At 50.7% G+C, this 16,819-nt stretch overlaps 5 protein-coding genes across 5 annotated transcripts; 4 read left to right on the top strand and 1 right to left on the bottom strand.

Annotated features, from left to right (window-relative positions):
- Window positions 1–1,809: 1,809 nt before the first annotated feature.
- Window positions 1,810–5,591, bottom strand: HO173_004042 (uncharacterized protein; the record flags this gene model as incomplete). Its single annotated transcript, XM_037305966.1, has 3 exons — window positions 1,810–2,481; window positions 2,551–3,559; window positions 3,616–5,591. The coding sequence occupies 3 exons, from the start codon at window positions 5,589–5,591 to the stop codon at window positions 1,810–1,812; spliced, it is 3,657 nt and encodes a 1,218-aa protein (XP_037167159.1).
- A 1,123-nt stretch (window positions 5,592–6,714) lies between these two features.
- HO173_004041 (uncharacterized protein) lies at window positions 6,715–9,199 on the top strand (the record flags this gene model as incomplete). The annotated part of the gene is made up of 2 exons (XM_037305965.1): window positions 6,715–8,990; window positions 9,043–9,199. 2 exons carry the CDS (start codon window positions 6,715–6,717, stop codon window positions 9,197–9,199), a joined length of 2,433 nt encoding a protein of 810 aa, XP_037167158.1.
- Window positions 9,200–10,662: 1,463 nt separating this feature from the next.
- HO173_004040 (uncharacterized protein) lies at window positions 10,663–11,004 on the top strand (the record flags this gene model as incomplete). The annotated part of the gene is made up of 1 exon (XM_037305964.1): window positions 10,663–11,004. The coding sequence occupies one exon, from the start codon at window positions 10,663–10,665 to the stop codon at window positions 11,002–11,004; it is 342 nt and encodes a 113-aa protein (XP_037167157.1).
- A 246-nt stretch (window positions 11,005–11,250) lies between these two features.
- On the top strand, window positions 11,251–11,802 carry HO173_004039 (uncharacterized protein; the record flags this gene model as incomplete). The annotated part of the gene is made up of 1 exon (XM_037305963.1): window positions 11,251–11,802. One exon carries the CDS (start codon window positions 11,251–11,253, stop codon window positions 11,800–11,802), a length of 552 nt encoding a protein of 183 aa, XP_037167156.1.
- A 629-nt stretch (window positions 11,803–12,431) lies between these two features.
- Window positions 12,432–16,690, top strand: HO173_004038 (uncharacterized protein; the record flags this gene model as incomplete). The annotated part of the gene is made up of 2 exons (XM_037305962.1): window positions 12,432–15,808; window positions 15,967–16,690. 2 exons carry the CDS (start codon window positions 12,432–12,434, stop codon window positions 16,688–16,690), a joined length of 4,101 nt encoding a protein of 1,366 aa, XP_037167155.1.
- Window positions 16,691–16,819: the final 129 nt, after the last annotated feature.

Raw genomic sequence — 16,819 nt, 5'->3', positions numbered from 1 at the left:
AGAGCATACAAAGCATAATTGTTAGAGGGTAATCGTCTAAGTTCTGCCCCACAAATGTACAGCATGGGCCTCTACTCATTCCTTTGGCCTGCCGACAATATCGATACTGCCTCTAGTGAGACCATCAAAGCCGCAACAAAGGCTGATTCAAGACCAACAAGATGTGTTAGCCATTCTGGAGACCGCGGTAGTCGTCCGAGTGCGTACTGGGCCTTTGAGGTGGACAGTGTGGTAGTTTCCACAAATGCATGCAGCGCCAATGGAGATCTTAATGCTATTTTCCGTCGCCCGAGTCTTTGGCCATGTACTTTTCACTCAGGAGCCGAAAATCAACTATCTCATTGTAGCCTCCACGATTGTGTCTAACGCAAGATCACAATGGGAGCATATTGTGACGACTTGGGGAGTGGAAAGAAAGGAGCGAAAGCCAAAAACCGAAGCAGAGTCCTCAATTGTCATGCAGGTATACACTACAGCTGCGACGTCCGGATGCCTCTGCACATCAAGAGCATGCCACAGCCTTTTCGCCGCGGCACCGATCCTGGCAGACTCTATCTTTTTACCAACGGCCACGACGAGCAATTAATTGAGCTTTACCGTTACCATGAGGACTGCTGGACGTTTCTTCCCAAGGCCAGAGACGAACGTCTCGCTCAAGGTTAAGATATATATTACAAGCCCCAGGAGTTTGTTCATCCACGTTAAGTGGACGTTTGCCGAAAGGAGAAGCCCCGAGCTTTCAAGCCGGGAAGACAATGAGCAGGTCATACGGGATGTGTGAGATGAAATCGGGTCACTGGAGTTTACCTAGTAGGGAAGGAATAGGAAAGGAACGAGCCCTACCATTTAACATAGCAGAGGAGTGTGGAATTAGAATTCTTGATACGGCGCTTTTCAGGGGTTTGCTTTATAGAGCGATAGGGTCATCAGGATATCGTTATCATTAACTACGACTATCAATTACATAAATACTGCGTCGGCAGTCTTCCCAATTGCGAAGTTGCAATAGGAGCATACTCTCCAGTCGTGCACGAGAGAACGCAGGCGCGGCTTTGCCGCGGGCTTTGAGGGGTGGTCCTTGCTGAGGAAATGCTAGAAGGTGCTATGATTAAAGGCTATGATCATGGGAAGAAATCTAAATTTTCAAGCATGTGGGAAACCTGCGACATCCTGAGTGTGGTATATGAATGGCGCGGGGCCCGAGCGTTGGGGTTTCGAAAGAGCGGTGGTGGCACTTTGTGTTGGACGGAATCATGGGATTGGGCTTCACACAGACGGAGAGCAAGGAGCCCCGGAGATTTCGGGAGTTGAGCTCTGGTTTTGTTTGGAGTAGGTCCGTATACCCATCGGTTGTTCCATCTTTTTCGTGGCTTTGAGGGACGGAGAAGGTGATGGGAAGGAGTTGGTGGAGTGAATGGGACGTGGTCAGTGCTCGAGTACCGTACCTTCACTGTCCTGACAGTTTCTAATGTTTCGAACGGTATCCACCGCACGTAATAATATCAGTCTGGTCGTTTGTGGGTCTTTGAAAGATGAAAGGTTCAGCTCCAAAACAGCAAATTGCTGGCTCATCTCACCAATGAGCCTCACTACAACTGCCCTGAACAGAAGTCATCTCAGAGACTTATATTCTACGAACTTTAGCAGTGAGACATTTCTTTGTATATCTGATAGATGCAATGATGCGCTGTACAACGTTCACTGAATCTCTAATCCTGTCCTATGCCGCTGAAATACTTTGAAAGCGTCATAACACGTGTCTCATTCCCATATATCTGTTTTCCACACCCGGGGTGTTGTCGTCTCCACTTAGCTCAGGTTAAATCCAGCTCCAGCATTCACACTATACAACAATCTCTCCCTCAAAACCTTTTCTTCCCTATACACTGGCAGCTTCAGCAGATTGACGCACGTGCTCGTACTCGGTAGCCGCGTCTGATCGCTTCCGCTGTCTCGGATACTAAACTTCGGGTTCAGATTGCCGAATCCAAGCAACGGCGCTCGAGGCGTGCTAGTCACAAACTTCAGCACCTTCTTCCTGTCACTATCTTCAAGACTTTGCAGGACTTTCCAGAACATCTGTACGCAAGGATGTTCGGCACCGTCATCTCCAATGGCATAGAGACCTCCGTATTGTGTATTGGCTCTGAGATCAGAGACAGAGATCTCGGAGCTAGCGCCACCAACAAGGGTTTGCAGCTCAGACTGGTTGAACATGCTCAGCCAGGACGGGGAGATGATGGTGCCGAGGCCACGGAGGAAAGCTGAGGTCTGGAGATGTGGTTGGATTTGGAGGCGATGACGAGCCATGTAGGAGATGTAGACTAGGCGATTCTCATTGGTGACGGAGATAGAAACTCCTGAGGGACGGAGTTCATGGGTGATCTGTTTGGTCTCTGTGGGGGAGGTACGGATGGTGTCCGTTACGGCAAAGTTGAGGGAGAAGTCTTCAACATCTCCCGGGTAGTTCTTCAGTTGCAGCTGGGAAGAAGTATTAGTAGTAGTAGGGGAAGGTTTTAGCTGGTCATTTTTGAAAGTATTGGTACATACCAGTCCTTCGTAGAGCCCTTCATCAAGGTCTCTCAGGTCATTGAGATTGGCACGATAGCCTGATTCTTTGGTTGCAGACCCAGAGCCTCCAGTTAGGGCCCATTTCAGAAGAAAGAAAGGTGCAAAATGTATATCGACCAGAATGCCTTCGTAAAGGCATTTACCAATGATGCGTCCCAGAAATTCGTATCTTCGTAGTAAGTCTCTTATATTTTCGTTCCAGTCCAGGGAGCCTTCCTTGTACATGGCTTGCTGAAGGGTCGCTTTCCGCTCTTCCACAGCAGAAGGGTTTGGATAGAGCAGGTGCTGATCGTTCTCGATGAACAGTGCTTCCATACCATTGACAGCGCCAAAAGCTTCGTTGGTCACACTGGTGAGGAATTCTTTTGTCACACCGCCGCCGTCGATGCCCTCCTCAATGGTATCGAACTTGTCCACGAATCGGATCTGAATCGGTTCTTTGAGGCCTTCACCTAGGTCATAGAACTGAGCATATGCGTCTTCGAAGATGTGCTCTCTTCGAACCTTGGCGCGGTGTTTGCTTATATCTCCAGCTGCGGAGTTCATCTGCGCAAACCTCCACATGTCGGGATCTGACGTGCCCCTTCTTCGGTGCTGGTCCAGGGCAACAAAATGGCGGAAGATTTGAACACGAGTAGCGAAAGGTATGAAAAAGGGCATGTTCTGTAGAATCTCCAGTCTCGGTGCAACAGACTCGAGCTGCTTTCTCCTTGAGGTCTTCCGCTGCTGCCTTTTCAAGCGCTCTGCACGCCGGACTTGCTGTACGTGTGAATTACCAATGAGGGCGAGCCCATCGTCATCATCGTCATCATCGTCCATGTCAACATCCCCTCCGCCCTGACTATTGCCATCGGCCTCATAAGATTCGTAAGACTCCTGTATCTGATGTCTATGTTCCTCCTCTTCTACCACGGCAGAAATAAATCGGTCCATCTCGAAATACTTTGTCATCAACCAATGGTCTCTGGGTAGGAACTTTCGACGAGAGCTAGGATACTCTCAGCCAAGTCTGAACATAATCATACTGCCACGATAGGGACCTACTCTCGCTCGTATACCATGCGGAGTACACCAGTGACCAGACCTTTCATATAGACTAGAGTCATGCCACTTACACCGGCAATTGACATTTCTTGCAATTTGGCTGAACCTTCGTCTTGTCGATATTCATTCTGTGCTGCTTTGTTGCCGCCAAAGTACTCTGCAAGGCTCGTCTTGACTTCTGCTGCCTCAATTCCGGCAATTTCTGAAGCGTTCCAGTACATAGAGAATGAGAGGTTCTTAAGGAAACTGGTCAGCTCTTTGACTTGATCGAGTGGTAAAGCGCTCTTCCTTGTCCACGACCATTGGTCATTATATGCAGAAGTGCCAGCAAGGAATTCTTCGTCATCCATTATTTTAAGGACAAATGTGTACAGCTCCAGGAAGAGGAGGATCACACGCCATTGCTGATCTCGGGACTCGTCTGCAATAGAATATGATGGTTTGTTTTCTCGGATCTGAGGCTTATCTGGCCTCAACATGCTTACTGTTTCCCGAGGGTCCTTGCTGATCATTTGGTAAATCTTGCTTTTGCTTGCAACCTGGTAGAAGTACTTTATAGCCGGGAGTGGCTCTGCAGCGTGACTTGCCTGGCTGGACCCTCTTGCTGTTGAACCACGGAAGAGCCACATCCGTATCTCGTCCCCACGACGTGGAAAGGCTCTCAGCAGAGTTAAGGCATAACTTGCCAGCGCAGATGCCTCACTGGGCGTACCCGACACACCCTCACTTGAAGCGGGCACCACGTCAAAATTTGCAAGAAGGCTGCTTACGTTCTGCTGATTTATCAGGGTTAATATCTCGGAGCTCACAAAGGATGGCAATGGTTCAACAGGACTTGCTGCAGGAGTGGAGATGCTGCTACCAGACGAAGGTAGCCGATTGGACACTTCTATCCGTGAGCCGATGTCGTCTGCTAGGAATGATATTAGTCTTGATACAATCTTAACATATTGCACATCCGGCGAGTCTGTAGACTTTTGCTGGTCAGAGTAGGCCAACCGGCGAAAATATATGAAGTAGGCCAGTAGCCAAAGAAGACTTTCCCGGCTTTTAAGCTGTAGTATATCGTCGTGTGATGAGGGTGACAGAACTTTATTCAGTACATCAGCCAACGTATGGTATCGTATTCCACGACCAAATCCTTCCAGGCCACCGAACACTGCAGGAAGATCTGGTGTGGCCAGAAATTCAGACACAAAACCTTCGTAGCATTGTTCGGTTCTGTCACTGGTCGGCTGGAGTAGTGCAAGAGCTGCTGACTCTATCGAGGGTGAATTGGAGCATCGACGGCCGATTCCTGCTTCGGCTAGCGTCCGAAAATACTGATGCGAGTAAGAAGCGAGCTGTCTCGGGATAGCAGTAGCCACAACATTGAGAAGAGCTATCAAGTTGTCCACGGTGCAAGTAGATAACGGAGGAGTCCGCTTCGCACTCAGTGTTGCTAGAGACAATTTCGCCAGACGTAGCAAAGGGTATGTCCATACGTTTGCCGGATACCCACATGGCTGCATTTGAAGGGACTGGAGGTATCTGGTTGTGAAACGATCAAGGCGCTGGATATCAAGCTCGTTCCTCAGCGAAGCAAACTGTACGAGCAGTCTGAGCGAGCCGAAACACTCATCTTCCGAAGCGTAAGCAGCCGGCGCAGCAAGCTGGGATAGAGATCCACGGGTCTCCGAAGGTCCTCTAGATTCCCACCCTTCTCTGTTGTCCCACTCTTGCCTCCAAATGACCTTGGCCTGCTTTCGCCCCTTGTGCCCTCTCCATGTCTTCTGAATTTTAGTCGCCGCAGGTGGACGTTCCCTCTCTTGCTGTCTCAACATCCGCTCATGCTGAGCTTGAGCGAGCGCATTTTGCGCGGTCTGCGGGGATGAGGAGGTTCGAGAGCCAGGTAACGCAGCGAAAGGATTGTTGTTACGACCTGAGAGGTTCACCTGTCGCTTGGGCCGTGTGCTGCCTGTAAAGGACGGAAACATTGCTACTGCTGGACTTCGGATCGCGAGGCGGCCCTGGACGGGTGAGGATAAACTTGGAAGTGACACAGAAGTAACATGCTCGATGACAGTGATCGAAAGAATCTTGTTGTGGTCTAATTCGCCACAAGACTTATTAAGGCGAATTCAAGCACCAGATAGGTACGCGCACGGTGTTACTTCTAATAGAATCCTCGGGCTTAAATTTTTTATATCCGCCACACCACAGTGTTCCGCTGTCAGTGAAGAGGCTACTAATGGAAGTCGCTACCATCTAGTCTTAGGAGGCCGGCGTTGATGTCACACTGCGGTCTATATATTTCTTCCCCTAGTCTTCGAGCTGGTCGGAGCTTCGTTGAAGTACATTGAGTGAAAGTTTCGCCGAAAAGGGCTACACATTGGGCAATATGTCAGATATGAAGTTCACCACCTATTTTGCGACAAGCCTCCACAATGAACCGCGTTGTCAAAAACCCATATACTCGAAAAAGGTAATAGCTTAATCCGACTGAAGAAAGAATTTATGATTGTAGTTGCTGTAATCGTATGAGGAGAAAACAAAGGTAAAAAGGGTACCGGTTAAATATCGGTCGGTCTTGCCATGCTAGCCGGACACGCTAGAGAAGAATTTCCTCTTTCACGATAATCTCTTTTTTCTGCAGCTTGCTCTCACATTATAAGTGACACAACACCACGTCCACCGTCTGGAACATACATCGTACACCTTCCTCTATCTTTGCACTCCTCCCCTATCAGAAAACCCTCGTGACATCAGAAAAAAACTTGAAAATACCCCCAAAAAATCAATAGTAAACTGAAGCTGTGTAAGTGTCACTTGACCGCTCAACAGGCTCCACCAAAGCTACTTCCGCACACTTCTCCATCTATCTCATGGCAGAAGGTCATCTCTAGTTGCTTCTAACTAACACTGCATCATCCAGCACCCCTCTCCACGCTCTTCATACCTCATACCGGTCCATATTGACCAGCTCAATCCTTGTACCTCCTGAACACATTTCTTCCCAGTCGCTTCACGAAATTTCTACAAACTTCGGTCGCTGCAGGCTCCTCTGGCATATAGTCCCCCAACCGTACTAATTAAAGCAAGCATAACAGTATCATCACCATGTCTGCCGAAGCTGCCTCTGGCTCCCCGCCTTCGCTTGAGAAGCTTTCGATCGATGACAAGTCATCCGCTCCTACCAACGGACTGCCCAACGGTATCGACACTAGCGTTGGTGGACCACAGTCTCCAAGCGATCAAGATGCCCTCCAAACTCCAAGCTCTGCAGCTCCAGGCGGAGCTAACCAGCCTCACTCTGCGTCACTCTACGTTGGTGAGCTAGACCCCAACGTGACCGAGGCTATGCTCTTCGAGCTCTTCTCTTCTATCGGTCAAGTTGCTTCAATCCGTGTTTGTCGCGACGCTGTGACTCGTCGCTCACTCGGTTATGCTTACGTCAACTACAACAACACTGCGGACGGCGAGCGCGCCATGGAGGAGCTGAACTACACTGTCATCAAGGGGCGTCCTTGTCGTATCATGTGGTCCCAGCGCGATCCTGCTCTGCGCAAGACTGGTCAAGGGAACGTCTTCATCAAAAACTTGGATACTGCCATCGACAACAAAGCCTTGCATGACACTTTTGCATCTTTTGGTAACATTCTCAGCTGCAAAGTTGCTCAGGATGAGTTTGGGAATTCCAAGGGCTATGGATTCGTTCATTACGAGACTGGAGAGGGAGCAACAAACGCCATCAAGTCCGTAAACGGTATGTTGCTGAACGAGAAGAAAGTGTTCGTGGGATACCACATTCCGAGGAAGGACCGCGACAGCAAGTTCGATGAGATGAAAGCGAACTTTACCAACATCTATGTGAAGAACATTGAGCCTGAGGTGACAGACGAAGACTTTCGAGCACTCTTTGAACAATATGGAGACGTCACGTCAGCTTCCATTGCTCGAGACTCGGAAACGGGCAAGAGCCGTGGATTTGGTTTTGTCAACTACATCAATCACGAAAATGCGGCCACTGCCGTGGACGAGCTGCACAACAAAGACTTTAAAGGCCAAGTCCTCTACGTCGGTCGTGCACAGAAGAAATCTGAGCGTGAGGAAGAGCTTCGTAAGCAGCACGAGGCGGCCCGTGTCGAGAAGGCGTCCAAGTATACAGGCGTGAATTTATATGTCAAAAACCTGGACGATGATATCGATGACGAGAAGCTCCGGGAGATCTTTGCAGGTGCTGGAACGGTCACTTCTGCGAAAGTCATGCGAGACTCTGGGCCTGATAGGACCGATTCTCCAGACAGTGAGAAGGGCAAAGAGAACAAGAAAGAGTCCACGAAAGAGGCTGAAGAGGAGGATGGCGGAAAGAAAGATGACGAGAAAGAAGATAGCGAGAAGGACACCGCCAAATCCACCAAGCGCCCACTCGGCAAGAGTAAGGGATTTGGTTTCGTCTGCTTCAGCAATGCCGACGAAGCTACGAAAGCCGTTACCGACTTCCATCAGAAGATGGTGAATGGAAAGCCACTGTACGTTGCAGTGGCTATGCGCAAGGAAGTCCGCAAGACGCAATTGGAACAGAGCATTCAAGCACGTAACGCTGTTCGCATGCAGCAAGCTGCCGCTGCCGCGGGAATGCCAAATCAACAATTCATCCAGCCTGCGATGTTCTACGGCCCCGGCCAGCAGCCTGGCATTGTAGCGCCCAACGTTGGGCGCGGTGGAATGCCTTTCGGACCCCAGCAAGGCATGATGCTTCCGGGCATGCCGAGTGGTCGTGGTGGCCAATTTTCTGGCATGCAGCCTCAACAAGGTGGCCGTGGTGCTATGAATCAACAGCAAATGCCACCTCAAGCCTTCGGTATGCCTGGACAGGTGCCGTTCGGTGCCATGCCTCAAGGTGGTCCTGGCGGTTTCCCCACCGGTCTAGCGTATCCTCAGGCTCTAGCACAAGTACAAGCGCAACTAGGTCGCGGTGGGCAAGGTGGTCGCGGGCAGATGCAAGGTATGCAGGGTCTCCAGGGAATGCCGCAACAGATGATGGGTCTTCAAGGTATGCGCGGTAGAGATGGCCGTCCCCAACAGTTCCCCAGCCAGTCAGGTCGTGGCGGCATGGGCATGAACATGGGTATACAGCCAGGTCAGATGGGTGGATTCCCACAGCAGGGACGTGGAGCTATGGGATTCGGAGCTGGCCAACAAGGTATGCCACAGGCATCTGGAGCTGGAGCACCGTCTGCCACTCTCGAAGCTCTTGCCGCGGCACCGCCAAACCAACAAAAGCAACTACTTGGCGAAGCAATCTACCCCAAGATCCAAGTCCTGCAGCCAGATCTGGCTGGCAAGATAACTGGCATGCTACTGGAAATGGACAACCCAGAATTGATGTCTTTGTGAGTAATCCCGTTAATCGCAATGAGCGATTTCACGTGCTGACAAAATTAGGATTGACGATAACGACAAGTTGCGCGAGAAAGTCGATGAGGCACTTGCAGTCTTCAACGATTACGTCAAGACTCAAAATCCCGATGGTGTCACAACACAAGAGGGCGTCTCTTCAGAACAACAACCTAATGGCGAAGAAGAAGAGACGAAGGCATAGACTATGATATCCGGCCCATCACCCAGCAGCACCTCCTGCATACCCGTACACATCCTCTAGCATTTTTCATGATTAGGTTCTCTCAGCATGTCGCTAAGCGGATGGTTCTATATTCTCTTCATAGCCCACATTGTCCTTGGCAGCTGAGCTGACAAGGTGCTTGGGCCTGGCTCTAAAAGCCATACCAAGACTACCTTTAATATTTCTAACGACTTCGCTGAGAGGGTCATGTATCATAGAAGGTGCTCCCGGCCAGACTGGTACATCTTACAGGTGGACGTGAGCTTAGGCTTATCTCGCAGGGATGGAAGGAGATATGGAAGCTATCGTGCTACCATTGTATGATAGACGTGCCAGGTACCTATTAATGAAAACTAGACTTCATTCAACGTGCTACGGAGACTTGATGTCACAATAATGCTCAACGCTCCAGGGCTAGCGCGATTTGATGGGATCTTTGTGACTGAAGTGTTTTGTGTTGCCGGGTGGATCGAGTCTTCGTGGCTGAGGTTTTCTATTTTGCCCGGTAAATCGAGGACTAGCGCCACCTGGCGGCATCCTTGTGTACCTGTACCTCATTAAACCCTTTACTCCACGACAACACCACCTCAGGACTATCAACATCACCCAGTCTCTTCATTTTACACTCGTCATGCCTGATCATAACATAGTCTATAGATCATAGTCCTATCCGGAGCCTACCAAGCAGACAAAAGTAAGCCGTATCCCAGTCCCAATCTCTCACTGCAGTCAAGATCACCTCCCCCTGGTTTTCTCATTTGACTCCCACCCTCGACTCACAAAGCGCAAGCCAAATTCTGTTCGATCGTCAGACGGTATGATATCAATTGCTCTGGCAAAGTGGGCAACGTTCACTCAGTACAGCTTGTCACCTTGGTATTGCTTCTCAATTTGGCTCAGTCAGAATTCTCCCCATCCAACCCTCTTCACCTTCAGGAGCCCCGAGACATTACTGACGCGCGAATTCTCCACAGAAGTCATCAAGCTCCAAAGCTCCCGACTTTTACGTCACCTCGCAAAAGAATACACCTTTGTAATTACCTAATACTCTTTGCTCGGCTTCGCATTCATTGACTAACTTTCTCAGTGATAGCACGTTCACTATGTGTTCATGAATGCAATAATGTATACATGCATCTATATACGCGTCTCGGTAAGGCGGAGACCGGTAAGTTACGTCCCTAATCTCCGCGAACTATGGGCTTATACACTTCAGGTGCGGGAACGACCTTGTCGTACGGAATCCCTCTGGTAGAGTTCCTGCAGACTAGACCTCGCATCCAAAAGATGCAAGTTCGATGGGGATGGCTGAGCCATTCGACGTGATCATTGCACCGACGCACGAGCTGGCGATTGAGATTCATGCCACTCTGCTTGACTAATGCTGGAATGAGAAAGTCCGTTGTTGCGTGGTGTACGGTGGAGCTCCATCAGTGCCCCAGATGAACAAGCTCGGCCAAGGCTGCGATATCTTGGTTGCTACAACTGGACGACTCCTAGCCATCCTGAGGGAGAAGGCACTGCAGTTCGGCAACCCGAAGTACCGTGACATCCTTTCTCTGGATAATTTGAGTTTCATTGTCTACGATGAGGCCGATGAACTACTGTCGGAATCCTTAAAAGATGTCTCGTCGAAGATGTCCAAGACGAAGACATTCAAAGACGAAGTCGACGAGGTTGAACTGCGCCTCCCAACCAAGAAACACCTCTACCATTGGTACTTCTCTTCCCAGTACTCCAAGGAGCAGAGTCTTAGAGCTGAGGGGTTTATGCGCCTCGAATAAGGCCACTACGATGAAATTGACTTCGACCATCCGAAGGAGGACGCCTTACAGTGCTACACTCTTGTCAATCAACAATTCGTCAAGTATGGCAGAGTGGTCAGACCGAAGCTAAGTCGCAACGGAAAAAAGCTTGGCTAACTCCATGGCATTCATTTCGGACAGTCTTGTCCACGCGAAGGCAAAACACTCATTCTACTCCGCAAGAAGAATGATGTTGACATACTCGAAAACATCATCGCCGGAGACATGGTGATCAAATGCGAGAAGACGCACGGCGAGATGATGCAGCTCTATCGCGAACAAGCGATGTTCTCGTTCAAACATGGACATGTAACTGTTCTGGTCGCCACGATGAAGCTCTGCGGACGAGGGATCAATGTCCATGGTGTGAGCTCGCTCATTTTCTCGGATCTGGCAGACACGTTGGCTGAATACAAGTCCTGCTTGGGTCGTGTCGGACGCGTGGGATACAAGGCTACAACCATAGCCTTTTATCAAGATTTCTCCGGTGTCATGGACGAAGAACTATTGTTGTTCCTACAGAAGAACAGGCAAACAATTCCTCCAGGCAGGGTTGAGGCCTTTTCGCCGTACTCGAGCGATGATATGTGGGCGCATTACCCTGAAGCAGCCGCGAGAATAGTCGCAGACTCCGACGCTGGGCCGGGTTGGGGTACTGCAATGGATGCTTGGGGCGCTGGTAATGCATCTGCAGACACGGTCGAGGGAGTTGATGCTACTGGAAACGACGCTGGACAGGAATGGGGTGCTACAAACAATGCCTGGGTCTCACGTTGACTTCGTGCATTGGGGCAGATAGACAAACAGCAAGAGCTCAATTGGTCTATCAAAGAACCTGGCGGATGGAAGACGACAGTATCGGATAGGAATGGCATTGATTTTGAAGGTTGAGCTCAGACTACCACGCTATAATTGGGTGATGCCTCTACCATCGAGATGTGTCACGATCTAACAGAACTTCCTCACGCAGAATTCTGAGAGCAAGTCAAGTGTAAAGTACCTATCGCAAATGTCCAAGCCCGCCAAGACCTCCGTAAGCGCCCAGGGTTTGTGACCTATCCTCCCATTGGCCAGCCATGCCAACCCCTGATGCTCCAGTTCCCGCCCTAGCAGAGCCCTTTGGCTCTAGCTGATGCAAAGAATAGAACGCCCTCCTCATGGGATGTGATCTAGAACTCTCCCACCAATTGCACGCCAGAGATGGCACATTGGAATCTCGCGCTTCTTTCATCCTGCCTTTGCTTTGCGGTGCGCATTCTGTGTCTGCAGCATGTCCTCTCCATTGACCCTGGTTGATTTGGCACATCGCATTGCCTTTGAGCCCACTCTCACCCTGGTGACCCTGTCGATGCGATAGCCAACAGTGGCCTCACCGCAGGCCTCTATTGACCCCTGGCCCAGTGGATATGAGTCTCCCTCACCCGTATAACGTCTCGGGAGGACCAGCAGGAATAGAAACACCTCCTCGACAGCGTCAGACCCCCAACCAGCCCCCAAACCTCCTCACGACAAGTCTGGGAAATGCACGCAACGCTGGTCTTGGTCTTGGACTTGGAGGAGTGGTACAGACACCCATCTCCAGCACTACTCTGAGTAGCCCATTCTCTGCATATCCATCTCCAGGTGGAGCCATGAGAGGAGCATCGCCCACGGCCTCCCGGTCCGCTTCTGGCTTCAGTGGTCACTACAATCCTCAACAATGGGGTGCGGTGAACAGCGTCAACATCTCCCCCAATTCAATGTCAATGGCAGGAGAGCACAGGCAGACAAGTCAATCATCGAGGACAGCGCACCTAGCTCCCCGTCTTGTGGGACCTGATGGTAAGGGTGACTCCTATCTGGCCAGGACCCAACTGATGAAGACCGGTATAGAACCAGTCGCTTCTCCACCACCACCGTATTCACCTCGTCGAGATCAACAACCTCAGGACTCACCACGCCGCACTTCAGATATTATCTCTCCTACCGATACTACATCACCTGACACCGAATCCTCACGTTACGGTACGCCAGTGAGCGCCGCTACAACCTTGTCGCCGGACCTTGTCCCACGATTTCCTGGGGGTCGGTCTCCTTTGATCTGCCAACACACATCTCCAAATCAGTCTCCAAACGCTGCATCGGCGCCTTCATTTCCTCCTCCTCCAGGACCAGGGCAGCGGATACGCGCAGGTTCCAAGAACCATGCAGATCGTCTACTCTCTTCATTGACCTTGAGAGGAAAAGCCTCGAAAGTATCATTGGCCGGTGATGCTATTGATGCACTGCAGGATCATACAGCTCAAATGCTTGCTCAAGCATCCTCAGCTAAACACAACGATCCAATGGTACACCCACCAGCAGCTAGAAGGGCTGCATCTACAGGTGGAATAGGCCTAGCTGGGGGATCGTCGCGCTCCAGCAGTCATTCACCTAGTCCAGTCACCTGGGAGCCGAATATGCCCCTGCCACCGCCTCCACCAGGGCCTCCCCCAACATCTGCGCGTTCACAAAGTCTAAATCGACCTATGGAAAGCCCGTCTTCCGGATTGGTACCCACGCTTCCATTCCGGTCCAGACGTCCGCCTGGCACAGGAACTAGCCTTGATACGGTACCACCGACTCCAGCGGACTGGAGGGATGAAGATGGCACAAATGATCAGGCACCCCGTTCGCATGGGCCATCGCCGTTGCATATAGATACTGGTAGTGTACTACAAAAGAGACGGTTGGGGACTGATTATCCATTGACTGCCACCGCTGGGGCCTTAGCCCACCCACGGAGAGACTCCTCAGCCGGAGGGTTGTTTCGTAGCCCTGCAGTCAGAAATCGTAGTGCGATGGGTATCCGAGAGCGGCGCAGTGAGAGCAGAAATGGCAAGGGTAGAGCTGTGGAGGATTCCGCTGTCGAACCTTCAAGCAGTGTGGCTCCATGGGCAGACGGTCTCGATGTGAGACCAACCAATCTGGTTCTGTCAGCTTCTCAAATGGATGCCTCGAAGCAAAGGATGACCGCAAGGTCTACTCCTAAGAGCGGTAAGAGTATGCAGAGTCTGGATGGCGCATTGAACAGCCCGGAAATCCAAAAATCCTCTGGTAAAGCTGTGTCGTTCGTCTCGTCGTGTAACACGCCACAGCCAGGATCTAGCCGGTCACAGCACTTCTCAGGCACTTTGATCTCTACGCCTCTTTTCCCCCCCGGCAGAGAGACTCTAGACCGATCCACCTCAGCTGTCGCATCGCCTTCTTTACCGCTGCAAACGTTCTCAGTATCGCCCCCTAAACGACTGAGTGGTCCTTCCAAAGCATTGTCTTTGATTGTGCCGCCTGGGCCTGAACAGCGTCCTGTGTCTCATATTCTTCACACGCCAAACCTCGATGACTCCATGCAAGTTCCTCTGACCCCATCGACTAAGGCAGCTCAAGAACCACTAGAAGACCTCCTAGGCCCTGAAAGCCCGAAACTCTTTGCTGGACGAGCCATTGAACGACATCGAAATTTTGCAGAACGTGAAGCAGCAGCTGCCAATGACTCTGAGAGGCTCGATCTCTTTGTCCATTTCATGAAAGCTGAGTCGAGGATACGGCGAGAGCAGTACGCCTCTGTTTTCGAAGAAGACGGCATAGAGGTTGATGAGTTGACACAAGGCCTCTTCGGGCATTCCAGCACTGATAAATGCCTTCACGATCGGCATCAAAGTCTATCAAGGCAGAATATGTCGAAGCGGACAAGCATTGCATCTAGTGCTTTGGGAGACTCCTCCTCACAAGATGATTCCTCCGCCGTCAGTCGGAAGCACGAGTCTCCCAGTAGCGCCACCACGAACAGCAGCACTCAGCAGCGGCCAGAGAGTGCCTATTGGAAAGACTATGTACCATGTCTTTCGCCTATAGCAAGTATGAGTATTGTGACTGGGCAAGATGAAGATTCAAGGGGCAGAGCTGCTAGCCGTTGGTTCGAAGATCATTCTCATCCCGGCGATGGCCCACTGGGTGAAGCTTTCAGGGTTCTCGAAAGGTCAAAACGCGAATCTAAGTATATGGGGGTCCCTCAAGAAACACGCAACCCACCAGCATTTTATGGAAATCTAACTTCCGTATCAACAGGGGGCGGGCAATGGCAGCCCTCAGGAGCGAGTCGACAGCCTTCATATGGTCCAAACCAGTACCCCCCAGAAAAGACTGGTTTGCATGAAGAAGATTCCTCTTTACCTCCACCACCTTTCCTTCCCCCAATACCCTCGTCTGCACCAATCACTCCTGACCCGAGAAGACTAGACATCTCGCGGCTTGTGACACTCCCCCCACCGTATCCGCGACATCACCCAGCAGTCAACAACAGTCACCCAGATCTAGCAGACGTACGGGGCGTGGTTCGATCACTTCACGAGAAAGAGGAAGCAGAAACTATTACAAGTTCTTACCGCACGCAAGTCCTCGGAAAAAGGCAACGAGCCGAATCATGGTGCAAGCATCAACACTCACTGCACAGACAGGATATCGAGTTCCGCATTGAGCACGGCGAAATCTCTCAAGAGGACTTCGATGATGCTGAGAATGAGCTAAAGGAGAAGATTGCAAGTTCCGAAAAAGAGATCATTCAAATAGATTTCGACCTTTACCAGCACATTGTCCTCACACCGCTGCATGCACTCTTCTCAGACCGCATCAAACTAGCCGATGCCTCCCTTGACAAGCTCAGCAGCCGCCTCTTCTCGGATTCACAGTCGCAGAACCCGAACCTGCCTCAAGAAGAAGGCGATTTTCAGCCCGAATTGCTGGAGAAACTAACCCAGCTAAAATGGTACGCACATTTCAGAGTTATTCTTCCCTATTTTCTACCAAATCTTGAGCCACAAGACATAGTCTTGGAGCAAACCCCTGCCCCTACTCCTGAGGTCTATGTCGTTAACCCAGCTTTCGTGCCTTGATTAAGCAATGCTGACTCCGATATCGGCTTAGGCTCTTTGAAGCCCGCGAGACTTTGCATCGGCAAATCTATGATCTCCTAAGCGAACGTAATGATAGATATAAAGCTATCGTACTCTTGCCCTACAAACAATCCCAGAACCGGGAGAAGCATGTCGAAGCCGAATTCTTCTTTGCAAAAGACGCGCAAGAACGCAGATCCACATTTCAACAAGCCGTTTGCAAGCGTGCTCAAGCTTTCCAGTCTGTCATAGAGAACAATGTGAGCCGTGGCGTCGAACTCCAGCTTTCCGCTTTCTGGGATATTGCCCCCTCGCTCCTCGAAGTCCTGCATAAAGTGCCCTTGCAACTGGACGGCTTCGAGGTCCAGATCCCAGCGGACGAATATGCCGAAAACCCATCCTACTACGACCATCCACTTCAATATCTCTACTCACTCCTCGGCCACGCGGAAAAATCGACATATCAGTTCATCGAATCCCAGATCAATCTCCTCTGCCTCCTCCATGAGATACGTTCTCACGCTTTAGCGGCTAGATGTAAGGTCGAGGCGCAGGGCAAGGATGCGAGCTGGGCAGCGGAGGAGGAACAGAGAAGGGAGGAGACGAGGTTGACGGAGGATTTGAAGGAAAAGGTTGGGGTTGTAGAAGGCCAGTGGGAAGAGGCGTTGGGAAGTGAGCTTAAGGAAGTTAGGGAGAGGGTTCGAGGAGCGTTGTTGGAGGAAGGGGGGTGGGATGATGAGGGGGACGAGGTTTAGGGAGTGTATAGTGTCGACAGAATATAGTCGATGGGTTATTCTTACAGTCACTTCCATGGCCTGAGGAGGCAAGGCCTTGGTTCAGCTATGTGGCAAGGACGAAAGCTTCGTTGACAACTTGCATGCCTT

Source organism: Letharia columbiana (assembly GCF_014066305.1).
Source record: "Letharia columbiana isolate WasteWater2 chromosome Unknown Sc0000010_s0, whole genome shotgun sequence".
Lineage (NCBI taxonomy): Eukaryota > Fungi > Ascomycota > Lecanoromycetes > Lecanorales > Parmeliaceae > Letharia > Letharia columbiana.
The sequence above is the reverse complement of the archived record's forward strand: the minus strand, read 5'-3'. Positions and strand labels throughout refer to the sequence as shown.